The sequence below is a fragment of the Platalea leucorodia genome (assembly GCF_965183815.1).
Source record: "Platalea leucorodia genome assembly, chromosome: 1".
Classification (NCBI taxonomy): domain Eukaryota; kingdom Metazoa; phylum Chordata; class Aves; order Pelecaniformes; family Threskiornithidae; genus Platalea; species Platalea leucorodia.
In genome coordinates, this window is record NC_138823.1 from 67,938,505 (window position 1) to 67,962,286 (window position 23,782).

General features: G+C 41.2%; 1 protein-coding gene across 1 annotated transcript; it reads left to right on the top strand.

Annotated features, from left to right (window-relative positions):
- Positions 1–3,645: 3,645 nt before the first annotated feature.
- SLC39A6 (solute carrier family 39 member 6) lies at positions 3,646–21,782 on the top strand (the record flags this gene model as incomplete). Its single annotated transcript, XM_082307696.1, has 9 exons — positions 3,646–4,365; positions 5,649–5,829; positions 6,104–6,273; positions 7,578–7,790; positions 9,401–9,470; positions 10,747–11,124; positions 18,329–18,409; positions 20,435–20,625; positions 21,431–21,782. 9 exons carry the CDS (start codon positions 3,646–3,648, stop codon positions 21,581–21,583), a joined length of 2,157 nt encoding a protein of 718 aa, XP_082163822.1. The 3' UTR covers positions 21,584–21,782.
- Between the last annotated feature and the right edge of the window lie 2,000 nt (positions 21,783–23,782).

Genomic DNA, 23,782 nt, shown 5'->3' on the forward strand with positions numbered 1-23,782 from the left:
TATAAAAAAAAGAGAGCATTTTAGCACTGAAGACCAGTTCTGTGTGACCTAAGCTCTGACACTTAGATCTGTAAATGACCTTGACAAGAAGTGAGAGGAAACTGCAGATGTGACACAGTGAAACAGCTGGAGACAGTAGATGCATTCAAGAAGCTAGAAAAACAGGCTCCATCATTTAGCAGCTGTAATCTGAAAAGATTAAAAAAAAAAAAATCGTTTACAACAATCAAATGCCTAACATTAGCATTTTAGGCATAAATGTTGTGTTACTGAAATATTACAAAGGCATCTGGTAAACAGTATTCATGCAGAATGAAGTAGCGTTAAAGAAAAAAAAACACCCACTCCTGCATTTTATAGCTTCCCTCTCTTGCTCCAGGGAAAAAAAGAGTAAGGCTGAGGGACCCAGATTTTTTTCAGTACTTCAAAAGCTACTGCATGGAACAAATCCATAACCTTCTGATGTGTTGCTCTCTGCTTCTGGAGTTGTTCACAACACATACTGCCCTTCTGTCCTTCAGTCAGCTGAACTCGCAAAGAGGTTTAATTCAGTCAGAGTTGGAGGTATTAGGCATAAAGAAGATAGATCTGTCACCTCCTGACTGGCGAGCAAGGTGGTACTGTCGAGAGCAGCAGAGAGCAGAAGGAGAAAGATGGCTGAGAATGGTTTGGATGTTAAGTTGCTGGCATAACACTCAGGAGCCATCAGTAAAGCCAGACCCTAGGGCAGGATTCAGTGCTGCCTTCACATCATTCCAGTAAGCTCAAAAACCTTGGCAATCGATCACACAAGAGATGCTAAATTCCAAAGCCAGCTGGGATGGGTAAGCAGGACTGCACCCACTGTTACTAGCAATATTAATTGATGTGATGGTAGAAAGTAAAACTCTGGAAGTGGTGGAGAAAGAAAGAGGAAATGCAAGAGAGCCGATGCCTGAGGTCATAGGGTCATGGCCAGTTAAGAAAAGGGGTACTGCAAAGAAACATTTGAAGAATACAGTACGCCTATTTAGAAGAAAGCAACATGTTTTCAGCAAGTTTCAAGCCTTTCTCCGAGGTGATCTCAGTCCTTTCTTATTGTCTCTTTGTCCACTGTGCACAGAGGGCAGTTTTCTTCTGCCAGATCATTAATTATAACGACAGGTTCAACCAAACAGCACTCACCCCAATATCCTAGTAGATGTCATCAAAAAACGACATCGCTTGCCATTTACCCGCACCCTTTGTCTACAACCAGTCAGTCTACTTCCAGTCCTTGCTTGCCCACACATGTACTCTTTTCAAGACTGGGAGTCCTCATACAAAACCCTTTCCAAGACTGTAAGGGGTGCTACCACACCCAGCACATTCACATAAACCATGGCTGCAAGCCCAGAACGACTTGTACTTTCAGGGAGTATTCCTCTGACTCTCATCTACAGTTAAGTCTCTTGGGAGTATGTCACACCTCCCAACGAAATGCCATCTTCCAAATGACACTAAACAAGTCTTAGAGAGCAAGTCTTATGAGGAGCGGCTGAGGGAGCTGGGGTTGTTTAGTCTGGAGGAGGCTGAGGGGAGACCTTATTGCTCTCTACAACTACCTGAAAGGAGGTTGTAGCGAGGTGGGGGTCAGTCTCTTCTCCCTAGTAACAAGGGATAGGACAAGAGGCAACGGCCTCAAGCTGCACCAGGGGAAGTTTAGGTTGGATATTAGGAAAAACTTACTCACTGAAAGGGTAGTCAGGCACTGGAACAGGCTGCCCAGGGAAGTGGTTGAGTCCCCATCCCTGGAGGTATTTAAAAGACGGGTAGATGTGGTGCTTGAGGACGTGGTTCAGTGGTGGACTTGGCAGTGCTAGGTTAACAGTTGGACTCGATGATCTTAAGGGTCTTTTCCAACCTAAACGATTTTATGATTCTAAGTCCAAATGTCAGTATTTTCAGAAATAAGGACCCCATCGGGATTCAGCCCTCCTCCCGGGCCACCTCCTCCCTACCGCTGACTCTCACCCGGTTCCTCCTGGGCCCTCCCAAGCTCTCCGGGCAAAGCCCCCCCTGGCCAGGCGGCCCCTACAGATCCCCGGCACCGCGGGGCAGCGCCCGCCGCCCCCTCCCGAAGCCGCCCGCCCTGCGAGGGGCGGCAGACGGCCGATGGGGGGGGGGGGGGGGGCGGCGGGGCCTTCCCTCCACCCCTCCTTCCCCGCCGCCATCACCGGCGCCGGGGGCGGCTCCGGCCAGGCCTCGACGCCGCCCGCGTGCCGCCGCCGCCGCCACGCGCTCCGCCGTCCCCACGTGACACCCGCCCGGCTTCCCCCTCGGCCGCCGGGGAGACGCGTGACGTCCGCCGCACCCGGAAGAGGAAAGGAAGGGGGCGGGGAGCGGCTGGCGCGTGGGCAGCGGCGGCGGAAGGGTCCAGCGGCGGCGGGGCCCGTCCCGTCCCGGCGGCGGGCGAGGTAACCTCCCCACCCTCCTCATCCTCCCGCGGCGGCAGCGGCAGCGGGCAGGCCGCGGGGCGGGCGTGTGCGCCTCATGGTCGGGCAGGGGCCGGCAGCCGCGTGGCGGGGCGGGCCGGGGCGCTGTAACCGCCGCCGGCTGGGGCGGGGCCGGGCCGGGGCGGGGCGGGCGCCGCATCGCATCGCTGCGGGGCTGCGCTCGTCCCCGCCGCCGGCGTGCGCTGGCAGCCGGGGTATCGGTCACACGCGGGCCCGGCCGCAGCCTGGGCGCTGCGGGGAGCGCGGGTCGCTGGGGACGCCGCCTCCCGCCGGGGCGGTTTGCAAGGGGGACCGTGAGCGCTGGCGCTGCCGCGGGTCCCGGGGCCGGTGCTGGGTTTTTAAGGCTGATTGTAGTCTTACTGGGCACTGCGAAGTTGTCTGCGTTACGTGCTGCTCTCTGTGCCTGCCCGACGCAGGGCCGAGGCCGCCCTCCGTCAGCGTCCTGCACGCAGTTAGCTCCTAGCCTCCCTTGGGCGTCTGTGGAATGACACACGCAGACGTTTGCACCCGTGAACATCTGGGCCGCAGCGGTGGTTTGCCTGCCTGGTGAAAGGAGCTGTACGATGGCAGGGTTAAAACGCAGACAGAACGTGACGGCGTAAAAAAATATTTTTTGTGGAGTGCTGGAAGCTCACCCTGCTGGCTTGCCGAGAGCTCTGGGAAATCTAGGGATGGAAGCTTGAGAATTTTGACTTTTAAGCAGGAACGTATAATTTACACTACTTATTCCTTCCTAAGAGTGACATTATAAAGCTTCTTTTAAGCACAAGATGAGCCTGACCTAGAACTCAGGTGGTGCAGCCTTGAGGATGCTGTCATTGTTTAGCTTGTGTTAGGAAGCTGACTCAGGCCAAGCGAAACAAAGGTAAGCTCACACCTGGAGGGTGTTTACGGCCAGCGACCTCCGTGTGGTATGCAGCTTCATCTCCTGTTGCCTGAGGCCACGCATCTGGGAAAAATGCTGAACGTGTAAGGAAGTTAAATGGCTCTTCTCTTATGGCATTGATACTTTGAGCAGGGTTTGGTTCGGTTTGTCGTGGGTTTCTTTTGTTTAAGCAAATTATGAACATCTACTACAGAGGAAGATGTGATCAGTTTTATGCAAACGGTTAAATTTTTCTTCTTTTTCTAGATTTTTTTTTTTTTTCCCCAATGCTAAAAAGAAACTGCAATGGAGAGTACAGTATCGGTCACTTTCCTTGTATCGTTTTCCATACTACTGTGTGAAAGTTATCATCATGGAGTGGAGACGGCTACTGTTGTGCATACGTCAGAGAGAACTTTTCCAGAAAAGGCATCTGGCATTAATATTGACTTGGCAGGATTAATACAGAAGTTTCACCTTCAAGAACTTTTTCATCGTTATGGAGAAAACAACTCTCTGTCGATTGAAGGGTTTAGAAAACTGCTCCAGAACATAGGTATAGATAAAATGAAAAGGATTAAAATAGACCATGATCATGATCACGATCATCATCTTCATCATAATCATGTTTCATTGAGTAAAAACTCCGAGAAGGCCATTTGTCCAAACCATGAATCTGATGCTAACAAAGACCACAGGAACAGTCACTCAAAGGAACCTCATAAAGTAGAGAATGTAGAACAGCAGCAGAACTTTGTACGCAGCAAGAACACTGTTAATGAAATAACAGCATCTATCATCACTGCTCCCACAGATGGCCACTCTGAATTACAAAATGTGCAACCTGGAGAAGTTAAGCCGGTTGCTCGTTTAGGTCTGACCAGCTCTAATGCTGTTAACGTCACAGGTGGCAGCAACGCCAGCTGGCTTGCTAACAGCAAAGCAAATGAATCTCATAATTCTCCGAAGGAATTGGAAAGAGGAAGTTACCTGTATTCTAAACTGAAAAACCAAAATACCCAAGAGGTGAGACTGATTCTGTTGTATTCTTGGGAATCCAGATCCACTGGGAATGTTGTTATGGCTTATTTGTTAGGCGCTTATAATTTAGCTGGGTACAAGCTTTGTGGTGTAACTACTCGTAGCAAAACATACACAAACAAACATTTTGAAGGAATGTTGTGTTATGTTCACAAGCTCAGAGGAAAATATAGATGCAATCTAGTTTATTTTTATTTTTTTAGGTTTTCCTAAAAAGAAATAAGTACTTACATTAAGTATAAACATACACTTGGGTTTATATATTTATTATTTATATATTATTTTTAATTATTACTAAAAATGAATAACACTTTGAATTTAAAACTTGCTGTTCTGCCTTAAAGCCAGAATCTGTCTTGTTTTCCTAATGATGTGGTGAAAGTAAAAAAAATCCAGTTAAAATACTGTCATTCTTATCAAAGCTGCCTCATAAGTGTTAGATAAGGCTATGGTGGATAGTGTAGAACTGCAGGGAAGTAACTGGCACCTTCCTCCCTCAACCTACTCCCTCCCCATTTTCTTTAAGATTGTATGTAGAGGCCAACTGTAGAAAAGGTGGCTGTAAAACATTATCTATTACTTTAAAATAGTAAAAAGTAGCGCTGGTAAAGCGTATAGTTGTGCTGTAGACAGTTTTCTTACACAATCAGATCCTTCTCCATTAAAGGCTTTAAAAAGCAAGTGCCTCTCTGCGGTCTTAATGTATGCAGCCATGCCAGGCGATTCAGAGTGGGCGTTGTGTAGTGTATGATCGTAGGTGCTGAATTCACAAGTTGTTACAGTGTTCTGCACAGTCGGAGCAGAAGTACTACTGTTGTTTAAATGCAGCAAGACTGTGGGTCATACAGTGGGGAACTCCTTACTGGAGGAAGCGCATGCAGAACTTGTTCTGTACAAGACTTTCCATAGTAATCACTTCTATAAAAAGGTATTTAACCTTGTTACTACTTCCTTATATGGCCTCTAAAACTGAGTGAAAAGTGTTAGGCTTTTTCTATTTGCACAGCAAAGCATCTGACCCCCCTGTGCTGAGAATGAGTGATAATTATGCATCATTTACCAGGAGTCCCAAACTAGTTTTCTGGGCCAGAAGCAGCGTGGAGGTACAGTTCCTACTAAATTGGTTTGTTACCAGTTTTTAATTCCTGTTGATACAGCTGTTTTCACGTGGTGCCACTGCATTTCAATTAAAATGGGATGTCCAGTCATCTTGAGATATATCATGGTATTTTGATTCTGGTTAATCTTTCACACGTGTCTTTCCACAGTGCTCCAGTGCATCAAAACTGATGCAGTCTCATGGAATAGGCACTCAAGTATTGTTGACAGCTACAGAATTTAGTTACCTCTGTCCAGCTCTTATTAATCAAATCGATGGCAAATACTGCATAGTCCATGCAACTAGTGAAAAAGCTGAAACTCCTCCAAAAAGTTACTCTCTGCAAATAGGTAGGCTGTTTTTTTTTTAAAATGGAATAAAAGCTTACTGGAAACCCATTTATGTTGGTTATAAATTTGAGAAACGTATTTCAAAATTGAAAGAAGTTTGTAATTTTCTTTTGGCACTTGACCATGTCTAGAGGGAAATCTTTGAGGCCTACTATTTGTTAACATCTGATTAACTGAATGATCAGGAGTGTTTCATAACATGACTGTTGACTGAACAAAATCTCATGCAACTGTTACTTATTCTTGTTACTTTTTTCTTTTTTTTTTTTACCAGCTTGGATTGGCGGCTTTATATCCATCTCTGTCATCAGTTTTCTTTCCTTATTGGGTGTTATATTGGTACCGCTGATGAATCGCGTATTTTTCAAATTTCTTCTAAGCTTTCTTGTGGCATTGGCTGTGGGGACTTTGAGTGGAGATGCTTTCTTACATCTCCTTCCACATGTAAGTATTAATTACTGTTTCATTCACTATGTCAAAGCAGAGAATTTGACACCTGTCTGTACTTCTTAGTGATAATTTTAATCCCTCTTAATTAATACCTATTTGGTGAGTCGTTTATCAACCTGGTAAAGTAGATTATTTGATGGAAAGGTTTCCCATTTGGAACTGTTTGTATTATTCATTTCACAGTCCTTACAGTGTAAGAACTTCACACCATTGTCCCTCAATCTATTTCCTATTAGTCCTATGTATTGCCAAATCACTCATTGTTCCTTGCGTGCAAGAATTTTGTTGAAATGTTTTTAGTCACTTATTGCAATGCTGCCTCTTTATATTCTTTTTTCAGTTTAGTGAACTTTAGAGATAGCGGAAATCACTCACTGTACACTTTACATGTGGAATAGATAATCCACTACTTTCTGTTATCAGCCACTTATGTTGATTGCTTATCCATTGTAATTTTTTGATCAGAATTAAGCATTTCTGAAGTCCCGGGAAAACATTACTTGATATGGCCTTTGGAGTTACATATTGCTGTTATGTAGTATGGACAATGAAATTGGAATATGATTGCTCAATTTCTACCTTTCTTGAAGCTCTTAAACAGACATTCCCCCCCGCCCTGCTCTGCGCCCTCCCCCCCCCCCTCCCCCCCCCCCCCCCCCCAGTAACTTGCAGCTTTCAGATAAGATGGATAAAAAGAACTGCAGATCCTGTGGTGGTTTCTGAGCCCTGCCTGTAATTCATCGGGTTCTTCGTTTTCCTTTCAGTTAATTTTGAATTTGTTATGTGAGGTTATGTAAATCGAAATGTGTGTGAGGTGTCCTAGAAGTTTTTTGATTCTGAAGATATCAGTAGCTAGTGAGGAGGGGAAGAATGCCAGACTTCTTTTAGAGAAGGAAATTACTGCTAAGTTCCTTGTAGAAAAAGGTGTGTGACATCTGTGAGCTGTCTTAGATGGGGAAGTAGTTGGTGTGCTGGCTGTGACTACTACTTAAAATGCGGTTTCCTTGACGATGTCAGGAGTCTTTGTGGGGGCAGTTGTACATCTTGTATTGAGCAGTATGCATGTAGCTTCAGTGAGAGGGTGAATACCAGGCCTACTCTCAGTCCTTGCGACGTTTCTTCCTGTCAACAGATTTCTTCGTAATTGTTTGAGTTTGTATCCAGAGCATTTACCCCATGAAAATTGTCAAGTCTGGACTCCAGACTTGAGGAAAAGAATGTGAAGAATACTTTCTATGTTTCTTATGGTACCAGTTCTTTTGAATATAATGACTTTCCCCATTTGGTTCTCCCCTTAGTCTCATGGAAACCATCACCATCACCACGAAAAACCTCTGCTTGAACAAAACAAAGGCTCTATGTTCAAACATCTTGTTTTTCAAAGTATAGAGGAGAGTGCTTACCTGGATTCTACGTGGAAGGGACTTACAGCACTTGGAGGCTTGTATTTCATGTTTCTAGTGGAGCATTTGATCACTTTAATAAAGCAGTTTAAAGACAAGAAGAAAAAGGTAGAGAAACTATTATTTTGAAGCTATATTGTGTTGCATGATCATTTCTGAATACACTTATAAAAAAACTTCTATGAGTATCACATATGTGTGTGGATTTAATAGTGGTTGCTGATTTGATTAGTGTTATAATTTCATTTATATTAGCGACACGTATACTTTTAAACTTCATAACTTTTTTGTGTGGTCCTCTTATGAAATAGCTCAGAGCTCTTCCCTTAACCAGACATATAGTACAGGCTTGACGCCACAGTGAATTGTTTAATAAGCGAACATCCAATTGCACCCTTTGTTTTAACAGAGTGATGTAAGAAGTTGCTGTTCATTATTGACTTCCTTCTGACATCTCAAGGCGATTATATAACTACCTGAACTGTTTTTATGATGATTGTTTTAGTTCTCACACTGGCTGAAATAAGATGGCCTCATACAGTTATTGTACTCCTGTTGCGGGGGGCACTTGCACAAAATGCATAAGGGTGGCAGTAAGTGCTTACATAAATAAGCATCCACCTACACTGTAGACAGTGACTTCATTAGATAGCGTTCCATTTGGAAATACAGTCTGCCAAGCTGCTCGTTTCTTTCCCTTCTCTCCCCTCAAAAAGAACAGCAATACAGCTTTCAGATTGCTGTGCTGTTTTTTTATGTGGAAGGTAAATAATAACTGAATTTTGGCAGGTCATAAATGTTGGCAACTTGCCAATTACTGGTGACTGAGTTCTTTAAAGACTAGCGTAGCCAGGGATAAACAATGGTGTACAGTTGACTCAGTAAAAAAGATACAGTAAAAGCTGATGACAGCTTAAGCTTTGCTTGAAGAAAATGAGTATACTACTAATTACTTAGCTTAAAATAGCTAATTTCTAGGCTACCACAATGACCGATAATCTGTTTAGTTTTATTGTTAAATTCGTCATTAAGGCAGCAGTCTCAGAGCAGATGCCATGTAAGCTCTTTGACTTTGGTCACGAGAGGTTGTGTTGGTGTGGTTTACACTGAAGCTAAACTAACCGTGAGCGACAGGATCGCTTTCCCTATCTCTAGTTAAATTTATTTGCCAAGAGAGGACACGAAGAGTTCCAAGCAAAGCAAGTATTTTCTGTGTCCTCCTCTCAGCTGCTGGGAATAGATTTCCTGTTAGCCCTTCTAGATACTGAGTCACTGATCATATATTGCTGTGATACAGATATTAGTGAGCAATGATTAGAGATTTTACTTGGGTTTTCCATCAGTACACTAGAAAAAAACATTATACTGACATTATAATGGAAAAGAATTAGTGGAATAACTTTTTTATTCAGTGTTTGATGTGTTTCGCTTCTCAGATGATCCCCTCTGTTTATTCCTTGTGCAAAAATGTGGGGTATTTATGCATGTGGGGTCTTGGTTTTTGTTCCATCCCCCCCGCCCCCAGAGCCTGAGGAACCTTTGTTGTCTTATTGTACTTAGCTCAGTTTCTAGTGTTCCTCTTCTGCACTCTTTATGTGGCTTCCATGTTGTCCTCTTTCTGTGCAGGCTGTATAAATGTTGTGAATATAATGTTGCTCATGTATATCCTGAAAAATAAGTAAAATATTCATAACTACAGTATTTTCTTTTGGAATAAGAAAAAAAATGAAGATGATGGAGAAAGTAAGAAGTTTTCAGCAAATGAAGAAAAGTTAGATACAGATGATCGTAAGTCTCAGTAATATTGCACAGTTGTTGTTTTGTGGCAGCACTGTTTTAAAAACATCTGGTGGATGGCAGCTCTGCTTCTTACGGATGGATGGCAGATCTGCTTCTTACTTACTGTAGGTTGGATCACTACCTACTTGAATGCTTTTCAAAACAAAACCTGTCTGTGCATTGGTATGTAGAGGACTAGCTCTATTTGCTGCTTTCCTTTAAAAAGGATCGATAAGTTGGAAGTAGTGAATTCACAGTTTTGAAACCTTTAGCCTTTTAATTCTGGATTTAACAGCAGAGGTTGAAGTCATTCTGTGAAGCTGTTCTGGCTATGCCTGTTGCAAATACAGCTGTACCTACTGGCTTCTACACTTCTCTTTAGACTGTTAGATGTTATATGTGTGATCCATTATTTAGCTTTCTGTATATCTTAAGTCTGGATTTTGTTAGTTTGAGTATTTATTTATAAGGTTGATAATCTAAAATCCTAGAGGTTACTTGGAGTATTTGGACTGCAAATGATCACGTATCCCCAGGATCATGCCGTAAACCAAAACACACCTCACTAGATACTTTTTAGCTCTTGTAGCTAAAAGAGGTGTGCAGTTTTTCAGAATAATTTTATAGCTAATGAAAGAGTTGTTGGTAATGCAGAAAAAACCCCGTGTATTTGTTCATTTAATTGCAGGGGAAGAATTTAGCAGTTTTAGGAGTTAGTTAAAATAACTAACCTTAGTGTGCCACTGATATTTATATGAGGACATTTCATGGTCTGTGTTGATGACTTTATTTTTGACTGTTTAGTTTTCAAGTGCTCAAACTTAAGCTCCTGTATTTATATGAAATACAGGAGTTTACAAAACTATCTATAACATAATTCTCTTCTGCATTCTTACTCTTCAGCCCTAAGATGAATAAATGGCATGTGCTTTCCAGACACTTTGTCTTTCTGAAGCAATTGAACGAACAGCCTTCATGCTTTTTTACCTTTTAAGAGGTGTTTGTGGCCATAATGTAAGGGCTGTTTCAGTAGTAGGGGACAGAAACTAAAAGTTTTTCTTATTTTGAACTATTGGGAATTATCTCAGAAATCTGATTAAAGAAAAATAAGTGGTGGAAACCCTTGGAAAAAAACTTCTGGTACAAGAAGCTGGGGTATCAGTCTGAACTTCTAGACTTACTGGTTACTTCTTTACTGCATCATTTATTCAACTTGTTTATCATATCTTTGCTTCCTAGGTGATTTTAAAAATGTATAATATTACACTCTGCGTTTTTGTAACAGGGCCTGAGGGCTATCTAGGGACAGACTCTCAAGATCCATCGCCCTTCATTTCTCAGCAGCCAACTGTACAAGAAGAAGAAGAAGTGATGATAGCTCATTCTCATCAAGAGGAAGTTGACAATGAATATGTGTCCAGGGGCTGTAGAAACAAATGTCACTCTCACTTACACGATACTCTAGGACAGACAGATCATCTTAGTCATCATCACCATGACTACCATCATATTCTGCATCACCATCATCATCAGAACCATCATCCCCACAGTCACAGTCAGCGCTACTCACGTGAAGAACTGAAGGATGCGGGGATAGCAACTCTGGCGTGGATGGTGATTATGGGAGATGGACTACACAATTTTAGTGATGGCCTAGCAATTGGTAAGTGTTAGCTCAGACGCCGCAGCTTTGTTGTATGTGAGGACAGCAAAGTCTTCTTGCTGTTGCTTATCTCTTTATTAGGAACATAACTAATTAGTTGTGGATTTTTGAAGCCTAAACTTTTATCTGATAGCAGCTCTGAGTGAATAAGAAAAATCTCCAGTTTAACAACTTGGAGATCAGTGACAAATGAAACAGAAATTACGTGTTTACAGCTATGTTTCTTTAGGAAATCTATAAACTTTGATTTATTTCCTACTTTTAGCAAAGTTAAAGCTAACATTTTTCAAAACTAAAGCTAGGCTTATAAAACAACATTTAGGATGTAGAGCTGACTCTCTATTTCAGTGCCTGCAAGTGCTCAGCAATTTTTAATTTTTTTTTTTTTTTTTAAGACAAGCTTGTCTTTTTGGTCATGTATAAAGTAACTGTGTTTTTTCCACTTCAGTCAGGCCACTAGTATTATTGGCTTCTTTATTTCTTTTTGTCTTCCATCTTCACTTGTTACGCAGCAAGGTCAGGTCCTATACTTTGCACATCTGGCTTTGCCTATACTGGGCCCTGGTTACACATCACGTGTAAGTTTCTCCAGAGCACTCATGAGTAGGGAGATGGGACCCTGGTTTCGGTCTGCTTTAGCCTGAAGATCACCCAAATGGATTAGGCAATATATATGTGTGATTTTTGTGCTGTGGGAGGTAGGCATGGATTCATTTTTACTATAAAATTAATTTGGTGCAAGGCATTGTGTTCTCTACGGTGTTTTTACACTTTTGCATACCATCCACTAAAGAGCAGCATTGCAGTTCTTCCTGGTGCTTGTACTAACCTTCCAGAGAACGTCTGTGCTGCTTTTTGTATCCTAGGAATGTGCGAGTAAGGCATTAATTAATAGGACATTAGTTTGCTATTACCTGTCAGAAATACGATTCATGGAGAAGATACCAATGAAGTCACTATATGTTGTCTTTATGCAGATTTTTGGATTAAGAGTGTCTATATCAATTGAAGGAGTGTAGCATAAGTAGATTCCTTCAGGTGCTCCATGTGCTGTACTCAGTCTCAAAACAGGCTCAGTCTCTCTTCTTGGAAAAATACTTTAAAAAAATTTATTTTCTTAAACACCAGTCATACTCCACTCAAAATCTTGTTTTTCAAGTTGAGCGTAATAGTCCATTTTTTGTGTTTGGTGGGTTTTATTTTTTTTTTAAATTTAAACTGGTATAAACAGTTATTTTTACATGTAAACAGAACATTTATCTTTTTGTTCCTTTTTTGTTCATGTTCCTATTTTTCCCTTACGTGTTGTAGTTGTTCAGTCTTTTTTGACAATGCTTCAGTGAAAATATTTCTTTATCACAAAAATAACAGATTGAATATTATGTTTTGGACTTCTGGCTGGGAGGTCAGGTTTGGGACCTCCCTTGTTTTTTTTCTAGAAGGAGAGCTAGACTACAGGTATTTTAAATTTAGAAGGTTAAAGTAAGTTACAGAAAGTGAAGTCAAATCAGTAATCTTTAGTTCTTATGCTAGTCTTCCGTAATCTTGACTGTAGTATTTAAGACTAATCTTTACAGGTATTGGATTGATTTCCAGCTTGTATAGCATACTGGGGTCAGTTCAGCGGCATCAGTCTTTCTGTAGATTGTAGAAACAAGTTCATTCTTGTTTGAGGAGAAAACCCAATAAAATAACTATTTTCTCACAGCAGTATTTGCAGTTGTTCAGATTCAGTCAATTCAAAGTATAATGTGAAAAGAGACCTTCTGATTTAATCTCACTTTTTGATGAAAGTTGAAGCATGGAATGTAAATTTCCGAGCAGATCAGTAGTGAAAATGTGGTAGAAAGAGGAAGATTTGCATATAAATGACATGCAGAATCAATTACCTCTTAGCATTAGGGAGATTTGGGAAGGAGCTATGACTTTATATAGTTATGAAGGGAAAAGCATGAAGAAGGTTAATAAAGGTTTATTGAACAAGTGAGAGCAATAGCTTTTAGAAGTCCTGCTGTGTAGCTTGTTCAGGCTAATGGAAATGTGGGTTTTCTTCAGTTCTGGATGTGCTCAAAAGTATTATGGAAAAACATCGATTTGATGATGATGTGAAAATGCCAATGCTACTTGTATAGCATGTTACCTGTATTTAAATGAAGATGTGAATGCTTCTGTGAAGATAGCTTTAGCCAGAGTAAACCTTCACTTAAGTTCATTCATGTGATTTGTTATTCATAACTTCCATCAGTTACTTTTTTCTTCAAATCTGGTGTGCTAATTATGTAGGAATAAGATTTAAAAGTGCATATTTTTCTATTAAAGCATGGAACAGTGGCATCTGCCTAATTTGTACAAAACGATCTTCTGTGATTTGAACTTTCCTGTGTAGTTTCAACTAAATAACTGAAATGCAGAACACTGATGATGAACACACTAATCTTGCATGCATATTTTTTTCTTTAGCTCTTTGAGACAAGTGATGTTTTAAAAGTATATTTTAAGATACCATGACACTACTAAATCAGCTTCTCGAGAGGGGATAATAACAGATATATTAATGTAGTCTTCAATTTGTTAATGGTTTGAGACATCTTTTTAGCAGTGAAAAATAAAACTAGATATTCCTGTTATTTAAGCTTGTACTTTGGTTGCTATGTATCTGTACAGTATACAGCCATATCAGCCACCTAGGTACTTTGCAAAGCAGTCAGGTTTTGTTTGGCTTGCCTTTGTGGTCCCAATATTAGATTTACCGTGTGTGATTAAGCTGGATTCTTGTATTTTTAGTTTTCCTCTAATAAGTGAGAAGACTGGGAAAACATTGTATAGAGACAATAACATAGAGGAACTTGTAGATTATTGAGGATGCAGGCATGGGACAAGATAGTTACCTGCTCAGAAACTGAAGCCCAACTGAATGCTGATGAATTCTCCTGTCATAGTAGGAGATAACTGTAGCTATCCTGCCTGATTCCAGAACTATAAAGCAATGTTTGGAGGTGGGGGAAACAGACTGATACCTTGAGAAGACTGATAGTGATAGCTGATAACCTCTTTTGCTAGTCAAGCAGCAGTAACTCCTGTCACTTACCTGTACATTACTGTGTAGACTCCTATGACTGAATGTTTTAGAGTGCAGTGGAAAACACTCCTGCTCAGGGTTCAAGTCAGAATAGCTGTTGTCTTGCATGCTGTGCATCTCTGAAGTGGACTTCACAAATAGTCATAGAAATGGGTGACCTCTAGAAGTCATCTAGTCAAACTCTGCTTGAAACAGCTCTTGGGAACACTAGATTGGATCAGTCATGGCTTTGCACAGCCAAGCCATGAAAACCTCCACAGATGGGGAGATTGTACCACGTCTGTGGCTGACCTCTTCTAGTGTTGCACCACTGTCTCTTAATAAGGGAAGTTTTATTTATGTCCAGCCCAAAGCTCCCAAATTGTGATTTGCAGCCTCTCCCCGTTACGTCATCTGTCACTACTTTGAAGAGTTAGGCTCCTTCATATTTGTGACTGCACTAAAGGTACTTACAAGCTGCTGTTAAACCACCCCTTAGTCTGGTGGAGAGGGAGGTTAAATATACCTAGCTTCCTCAAGCTTTTAGGCCTTATGCTGTAGACCTCTGATCATCTTGTCAGCCTCTGTTGGACAGTATTCATATCCACCTTGAACTGTGACACCCCAAAGTGCACAGAGAATCCCAGGAACAGCCTCACCATTGCTTAGCAGAAGGGGATAAGAACTTAGTCTGCTGGCCTTGCTTCTCCCAAGACTACACAGTTTGTGGTTCACTGTACTTGCAATGAGAGCACACTGTTGGCTCATATTCAATTTGTCCATCATAATCCTTATGTCCTTTTCGGGAAGGCTGCTATTTCAGCCAGTCAGTTCCTACCTTGTACTAATGCATGAGGTTATTCTGCCCCATGTGTAGAACTTCTTACTTTTCCTCTTTGAACTTTGTTAAGATTTCTGTTGGCCTAGTCTTCAAGTTTATGATGGTCTGCCTTGTCTAAAGCTTTAGTGCTCGATGTGTCAACTCAGCCCTTACCCTGCCCCTCAACTTAGTGTCATCTGCAAGTTTGCTGATGGTGCAGTCTGTTTCATCCAGGTCAGTAGTGAAGCTACTGGAGAAAATTGGTCACAGTATTTGTCCTAGCGAACTCTACTTGTTACTAGCCAGCCATCAAGCCCTGTTAGCCCAGCAGTCCAGCCAATGTGCAATCATCTAACTGTCAAGCCCGTATTTCCTCTGCTCCCAGATGAGACTGCTGTAGGAGATAGTGTCAGAAATCCTACTAAAGTCAAGTTCTGTTTTATTCGCTGCTGTCGCCATCTCTGTAGTCAGTTATTTCCTCAAGCTGGGTCATGCATTTGGAGAGGGATTTGAAGAGGATATTCAGCATGATCTTTCCAGGAACTGAGGTGAGGCTGACTGTTCCCTGAGTCCTGTTCTTTGCCTTTCTTAAAGATGGGAATAATGTTCTCCTTTTCCCAGAGGTTCCACTGGGGCCTTCTATAGCCATGGTTTTCCATTCATGATAGACTGCGGCCTTGCACTCAAATCAGTCAACTCTGTCAGCACCCTTGGGTGAGTCCCATCCCGGGATGCATTTGAGCGTTTCCAGTTTTTTCGAGGTATCTCTAAACTGTTGCTTCTCTGCTGTTCGCTGTCCCTTTCTTTTGGAATGGTTCTGGGATCTGGCTTTGTTGATGAAGGCGGTGCTGGTGCTTCAGCCTCTTTATGTCTACTGCTTGGTTCCCTTCCTCATCCATCAACAAACCCAAATTTTTCCTGAACTTTGTTTCTCAGCTAGCATTCCTGTAGAACTGTTTCTTGTTGTCCTTGGTGTCTTGTTAGTCTTAGCTCCAGATGGGCTTTGGTCTTCCTCCTTTTTGTTCCGCTGCTTTAATCTTCCTTATTGCCGATCTTTGTTTCTATTTCTCGTGTGCTTCCTTTTTGAGTCTTAATTCATGAAGATACACTCTGCTTAGCTGGGCACGTCTTCTGTTGGAAGTCCTAGTGTTCCTGCACAAACAGGGCAGTTCACTTGTGCGCTCTCTGAAGTGCGCTTTACAAATCAGCCACCTCTTCTGCGCACTTTTTCCCCTTTGACTGATTCCCAGGGTATTCTACCCTTCAATTCCTTAAATAAGTCAGTCTGCTTCATTAAAATCTAGAGTCCTCATTTTGCTGTGTCTTTTCCCAGCCTCTTTCCATATCCTGAACTCGGTTACCTCATGCTCACTGGAGCTCAAGATGCCATTTTTTGCTGTATTTGCCATCAGTTCTTCCTCATCTGTGATCAGCGGGTCAAGTAGAACTCTAATCCTGGCTGGCTCATCTATCATTTGTATCGGGAAACCATCGCCAATGTAATTAAGGATCATCCTGGATTGTGTGCCCAGTGCTGTTATCTTCACAGCTGAAAATTCTCATGTGAATGCTGATGTCTTGTGTGGTTGTTCATAGGTAGCCTTATCCAACACCTTTTTTTGGTTAGGTGGTTTGTAACCATATTCCTAGTGTTACTGTGATCTTGACGAAGAGGCTCAATAGGCACAAGGAACTGCATTCACATGTAGTTTTATACTGGAGCTCTGCACAGTCAAGGAACTCCTTTATGTAGATAGGCAAAAAAAAAAAGTGACTTGTGTTTGTCTTTTCTAGGCAGTCTGTATCTATCCATGACAGGCCAAATAAGCTTTGGTGGTGTCTCCACAGCATCATATCAAGGCAGGCTCCAGGCAAGCAATGGACTTCCCTGGGCAGTAGCTCTGGTTGGCAGGTCTGCCTCTGCCTGCTATCCTGCATGGGAGGGACTCTCCTATCACTAAAAATCTTTCTTTTCTTTTTGTATTGCTGCCCCTAATGTGATGTGCTAAACAAACATTCTGGGCTAGGCAGAACTCATTTATCTTCTCACTGCTGCCAGGGTCATGACCACGTTCTTTAGATCAGCAGCTGCAAGTGGGGATGGAGGGTTCTTCCTGTTGCCAGGCTTCACTATTTTCAAATTTTACCTATCTGGGACTTCATGTTTCCCGTTCCAGTGCTGCTTTGGTCCTGCCTTCCTCTTTAGTCTGAAGGGGCTTGGGCTGTTGCCTCTGTAGGACCTCTTCTGAAGACCCTCTCAATCCCCTGATCATTATCCCTCATCCAAAGATGTCTGTTCACTACTTCTTGCATCTCCTCCACTGGGTGCCACAGCACGCATCCCAGAGGTAAAGCTGCTGCTGTTGTCACTGCAAGGAGGAGCATCAGTCATTTCTTGCAGATGAAGACCTGCCCTCAGGAATTGCATCTGGGTGGAGGCTGCTGGAGTACTAGGGGTGGTGACCCCAGGGGAGAGAGGGGATTGTCTCCTGTGGCCTCAACGCCATTGTAGCTCTTCCTCTGCGTGCAGTACTCCTGGGTCCCTTGCATGCCAACTACTGCAACATGGCCTCGTGCCTCTTCCATGCTTATTGGCAGCACCTTGTTTGCTCAGTGTAGCAGCTGAAGAGGAAGCTGGACGTGGTTCTGCTGCACTCGTTGGTGAGGCTCTCCATGCAGCCGGGGGCCTCCCGTGCTGTGTGTGAGCTGTGGTTCAGCTCTTCAGCCCTGCTGTGTCCTGCTTCCTCCTGAGCTGCTGTCAAATAAGAAAAATAGCAAGCAACAGAAGGAGCGGAGAAAACAAGAAAGATGAGGACCGCTGGAGTAGTTCAAGAGGTGTTTGTGGGTTTTTTCCTCCATTTAAAGTATGATGGTTCACTTACGTGCAGGCTGCCTAGAATTCACAATCTGTCACTGCTGATTTCACTGCTGGCTTCCCTTTTTCCAGTGCCTGACTCTCAGAGGCAGTTGAGCTGCTTTCTTCCCTTTGTATCTTTAAAAAAAAAAAGTGTCTTTTCTGACAGTATTTCAATTTATTGCATTTTTTGGGAAGGTTGTGTTGTTGAAAGGTATTGGGCTTAGTTCAGAAATAAGACTGAAATTCGGTTTGCTTTAACTAATTGGAGGATTCTATGTTGCTTCTGATTTTGAAACTTACGAATCATAAACAACTGTTCAGTTAAAGTTTAAATGCTTCTAAGCACAAGAAGAATTTGAGTGAAATTAATATGTCCTAATCTGATACACGCGTGTGCGACAATGCTTCTGCACTTGATGTTTGAATATGCAGTAATGTTTTTATTTTTTTTTTTCCTGTTTCTTCATAGGAGCAGCCTTTACTGAGGGGTTATCTAGTGGTTTAAGTACTTCTGTGGCTGTATTTTGCCATGAATTACCTCATGAGCTAGGTAAGACCCCAGAATTTCCATATGCTGCAGGTATAGATACTTATAGGTGCACTGTGGAAAATTAGAAGTGATTTTGTTCTGTGGCACAGTAAAGTTTGATCAGAAAACTTCATCTGTGTCAGATTTTCTCCTCAAGAATACTTTTAACTTATTTAAAGAGTTTTTATTTCTTAATTGAATAAATCTTCCTTTTAAAAATCTAATTATTTCAGCTACTGTGTTTAAAACTCAGTGTCTCTAGCAGTTACTTACAACTTGTTCTGTATAGTTCAGTTGTAGTTTTTATTCTCCTTAGCAACATAAATTGTGAATTACAGGAGAATGCATGTCAGAATTTGCTTTTCTCGCATCTCTGTCTAACATTATTCTTGTGTTTGTGCTGTTAAAAAGAAGGTCACAATTAGTTGAACTCCTTTCCACATAAAATTTGCTGCTTTTTCATTAAGTCTTGCAAAGAACTGCTGTATCTCTGAATCCAACTTGGAACTACTTGGAAATATTTCCTAGAAATAGTTTGTCTTTCAAGCTCAAGCGATTTAAATTCATGACCGTAATTTCTCATGGGAATGCATGTGTCTTACATTGTAAGTTTAGTATTTGGCCCTTTTGCAGGGCAGCTCATGAGAACAGGACGTAGCTGCTTTGGTTAACTCGGAACAAAGCTGATTTTTTCCAATTGTCGAATAATTTTGAATGTGCAACTGGTATTTTCTTTCTTAGCTGTCACGGCCACAGTCATACCTGGTGTACAGAATGAGGACAGAACAGTTTGCTTGCACTTTTTTAAGGTTTAATTCCCTAGAAATTTGAAGGTTCAATTTCATTTAATGGAGCTTGTAAACCAGTATGTGTATACATTGAACCATTTATTAAACAGTTTGATATATTTGTCTGTACAATAATGTTATACAGAAATACATTACTCTGGAGAAAATGTACCTGGTTTTATGACATGGGAGGAATTGAGTCTTGTTCATCTTAATATAAATTCCACGGGAATTGTGGAACTTGTATTAGTTACGTGTACTAAATATTGTTAGTGCAAATATACAAAATGAATTCATGTTATGAATCTGATAATTTTAGATTCAAATGTTCTGTTGGTTTTGGAAGCAAGAAAAATCTTCTAAAGTTTAAATCATGCTTCTTTAATCAGACCAGAAAACTTGATAGAAATACCTTCTTTCATGGAGGACATGAATTGGCATAGGAATACTGAAACAAATGGGAGCAGCTGAAGTTAGCTGGGGATAAAACTGGATCATTCTGTTGTTAATGCTTAACAGTGTTTATAACATACCAGTTCATCTTAATTGCAATATCTTGTGGGAAAAGCTGTTGTAACAAATTACTTTGAAGATTGCTTTTGTTTACTTTAACTGGAGATAACTTACATTTTTGTATAGAATCCATTTTGTTTCCAAATAATAAGCTTATATTATTTTACTCTGTTTCGGATCTAATTTTATCTAAACAAAAAAATTTCTATTCTGAATTATGGAAAACCTGTTTCTGGCTGGTAGTCTGTCATTCCTTCAAGTGAAAATAAGATGTTAAGGATCATTCACAGAAATTAATAAAGACATTATTTCTAAATTTATGAAAGAGCTAGACTTAAAGTACAAAGAGCAGTTACAGAATAATAAATGGAAACATCACCATTGCTTTATGCAATTAAGTGGGAATATTTTATTTTAGAAACTTCTTTAGAATGCTCATGCGTATCAGGTACAGCAGTATTTTACAGTATTGTTTTAAATGCAAACTACGCTAAAAGCTGCTTCTTCCCCAAATCCTAAGACTTTAAGTCTATAAACTTACAATGTTTGCTGCTGTGTTGTTCTTCATGTGCGCTTTTTAATTTTCTGTCCCCCAGTGATTTCTGATTTTATGAAGGAAAAAAATAAGGCAGACAACAGCATAAAAATAGCTTAGTAATCGAAGTAAATAAGAGGAGAACTCATGAATACTGCAGCAGTTACCTGAGGATGAAGATTTTGTTTTGTTTTTTTTTCCCTGTTGTAGGAGATTTTGCTGTACTTCTGAAAGCTGGCATGACTGTCAAGCAAGCTGTACTTTATAATGCTCTGTCAGCTATGCTGGCCTATCTTGGAATGGCAACTGGGATTCTTATCGGTCATTATGCCGACAACGTTTCAATGTGGATATTTGCACTTACTGCTGGCTTGTTCATGTATGTGGCTCTTGTGGATATGGTAAGTGGCTAGGCCTACTTGAAGTTTATATAACATAGTTTAAGAATTAATGCTCATTATATTTTTATCTCAAAATAAAGTCTTCCATCTTTTCTCCCTCAATTAACTTTTTCTGCATTTGAAGGTGCTGATGAGTACGCAGTGTAAGTGCTCAGTTAAATGTTCAGGTGGAAGAGTGCTTTTATTTAGATTACTGTAGGAACGGAGATTGTTTCTCCCTTAGTTGTTAAACAGAGGCAGCTAACAGCAGAAGTAGAGTGAAAGCATTTGCTTCTGACAGTGGCTAGTATAGCAGATAGCCAGGAAGACTGCGAGTTGCACACTGTCGGCACCACCAAATACGCTTCGGCTTTTGCATTAAATCATTGCTGCTGCTTGGGCTGAAGACACGATTGTATTAAAACCTCTACTGTACCTCAGAAGTATGTTTGTACAGAAGTACAAAGTATTTGGTGGATGTTTGTGAAAGCTTAATTACCTTCTTAAGAATAAAATTCTTGGTGTGGCTTGATTAAATCAGTTGGTAAGTAATCATATCCTGAGTAAATGGCTGCCTTAAGACATCAGCATAATTATCATGAAAACAGTAATTAGAGCATTACAGATTCTCTCTGTCTCTAAATATGAAAGTAGACTCTGATAATGTTGTTCGTGTTGAGTGGCACCTAATTCAAGGAGTAGTATTAATGCAGTCAACGGGAAAGACTGGAGGAGTAAGACTCAGCTACCTCGTGCCTCCTGGTTGAAGAACTGTGTTTGAAGTAACTTTATTTTGAAGGCATTTAACACTTTCACGTCTGTTTAGGTGCCTGAAATGCTCCACAATGACGCCAGTGATCATGGATGTAGCCGCTGGGGATACTTCCTGCTACAGAATGCTGGGATTCTGTTGGGTTTTGGGATAATGCTGCTTATCTCCGTATTTGAACATAAGATTGTATTCAGCATAAACCTGTAATCCTGGTTGCCAGGAAGAGAGCTTGGTGTTAAATTATAAGTGGTAGGTTTTTTCTATTGAATTCCCTAATGGAGAGGTACGTTTGATATAGACTAGGTATTTTTATTGGTGTGCTTTGTTGTTATGTCCCTCCCTCCCTTCTCCCCCTGATAGAAATGAACACTGTAAGGTTTTTTTTCCACTTAGGATTTAGCATTGCGTATGGCACTGTGGAAAGTTGTACTTAGTAAAACATGGTGAAAGTGCCAAATCTATTAAAGGAGTGTTGTCTGGGGGGTTAGGGTGGTTGTTTTGGTGTTTTGTTTTTAGTAAATTTATTTACTGTATGTAATTATATGTAACTTTTTTTTTTACTTCAGTGGTTTTGTTGGTTTAAAGAAATAAAACGACAGTGGTTTTTATTTCGGCACAATCAAAATCAGTGGATGCAAAGCACAGTGAGCAGTGTAAAACAAGAAGACATGTAATGGGTAGGATGTGTTTATATTGGTAGAAGCTCATCTCTTCTGCATCCACCTAGTTTACACGGAGTGGCAGATGAGTCCCCTCCATCTTTTTTGTGGTGGTTCTTCTCTCAATAGCTTGTTGATTCTTTTGTGTCTTATTCCAGTTGGTTTCTACTCCAAACAAATTCTTGTGAAATCCCGTTTTAAGTGTTTGCACCAAATGTTTTTGCCTGTTTCATCCCTTCTGATGCGAGTTGCTTTTCACCGATTTCTTAAATCACCAACAAAAGTACAGCTATTAGATTGTAAAAGCATAACTCTAATATACGTGAATTCCATCAAAAAGACTTTAAAAGTAGTGCTATATCCCACTTCTGCTGCCTGAAATGGCAGTGGTGTATTAAAGTCTGTTTGGTATCAAGGGGAGGAGTGCTACAGGCTGGGACGAACAGTCATTTACTACAACAGCTTCCTGAAGTAAAGTGTTGATTTGCTTTGGGAAATGCGCTGAGTGGGAGAGCTGACTACTTCTAGTTCAGTGTGATTGCACACAAACCTGTGCTTGCAAAACAGTTATATTCTTTGCAACAACTAAAGCCGAGAAATCCAAAATAGCAAAATTTCTTTGACAGCATGTATAGGAAAGCAGCATGTTAAGGATAATTAAGTGTATACGTACGTATGTAGTTTGAGCTTACAGTCTTAATATTTTAACCACCCTGAAAGTAACTGAAGGAAGGAGAAGGATGAAAAACACAACGGCAAAATAAATAAATTCTGCATTTTCAGGGAAGGTGAACGTTATTGATTACATAAAAGTTGTCTAAGTAACAGAATTGTGCTAGCTTAACTAGCTAGCTTTAAAAATCCCAGAAACAGAACAATTAGAACCTATTTCTGATTCAACTTTACCACTGCTTCAAAGCATCAGCGGAATAAAAAGCTTGAACAAAGAGGAAGTGTTTGATAATACAGTGTCTGACAGGTTAAAACAGGCTGGCATATGTTGGTCTGTCATACAATGAAAGCCAAAACTACTCTCTCGCCTCAGAAATGGATGTTTGGCGTGAATTGAGAGGTTTTGTGTGTGGTGGTTTTTTTGTTGTTGTTGTGTTTGTTTGTTTGTTTGTTTGTTTGTTTTTTAACTAGTTAAGAAACGGGGATCACAGGAGTTTCTGGCTTTTCTTCCTCCTTCAGTCTTTCCTCAAGTTAACAAGACTGAGATTTAATCTTCTGCCCGCAGCGCGGAAATCCTGTTCCTTGCCTCCTTTTAAGTCAGGGGGCAGAGAAAGGCAAACTTGCTTCAGCTCTGCTAGCGCTTCCTGAGGGGAGCACTAAGCTGTGGTGGGCTCTTAGCAGCTCCCCCAGACCTGCGCCTGCACGGGGACCCGTGTGCCGCTTTGCCTGGTGGGCAGCTGTTTGGAGAGAAGAATGGGCTTCTCTTCTGGAAGCACTCATTTTCCTCCCGCCTGACTTAACTTTCCATCACTAGAAACTATTCTGGTGCTGGGCTTTAATCTCTAATAAGAACGCTGCCAAAATGCAGGTGCATTCCCTCCCTTCATCAAGCACTTTACATTTTGTGTGTCTTTTATTCTATGCTATTGCATTTTTTGATTAAGTCTCTGGGCTTTTGTTAGAAGCACGCCTCTGAGCAGAGGAGTCATGCCACGGTACGGGAGGAGTCTGCTGCATTTTTATAGCATCTCCTTGATCACCCATCCTGTGCTCTTTTTACTCTTTTCATATAGCA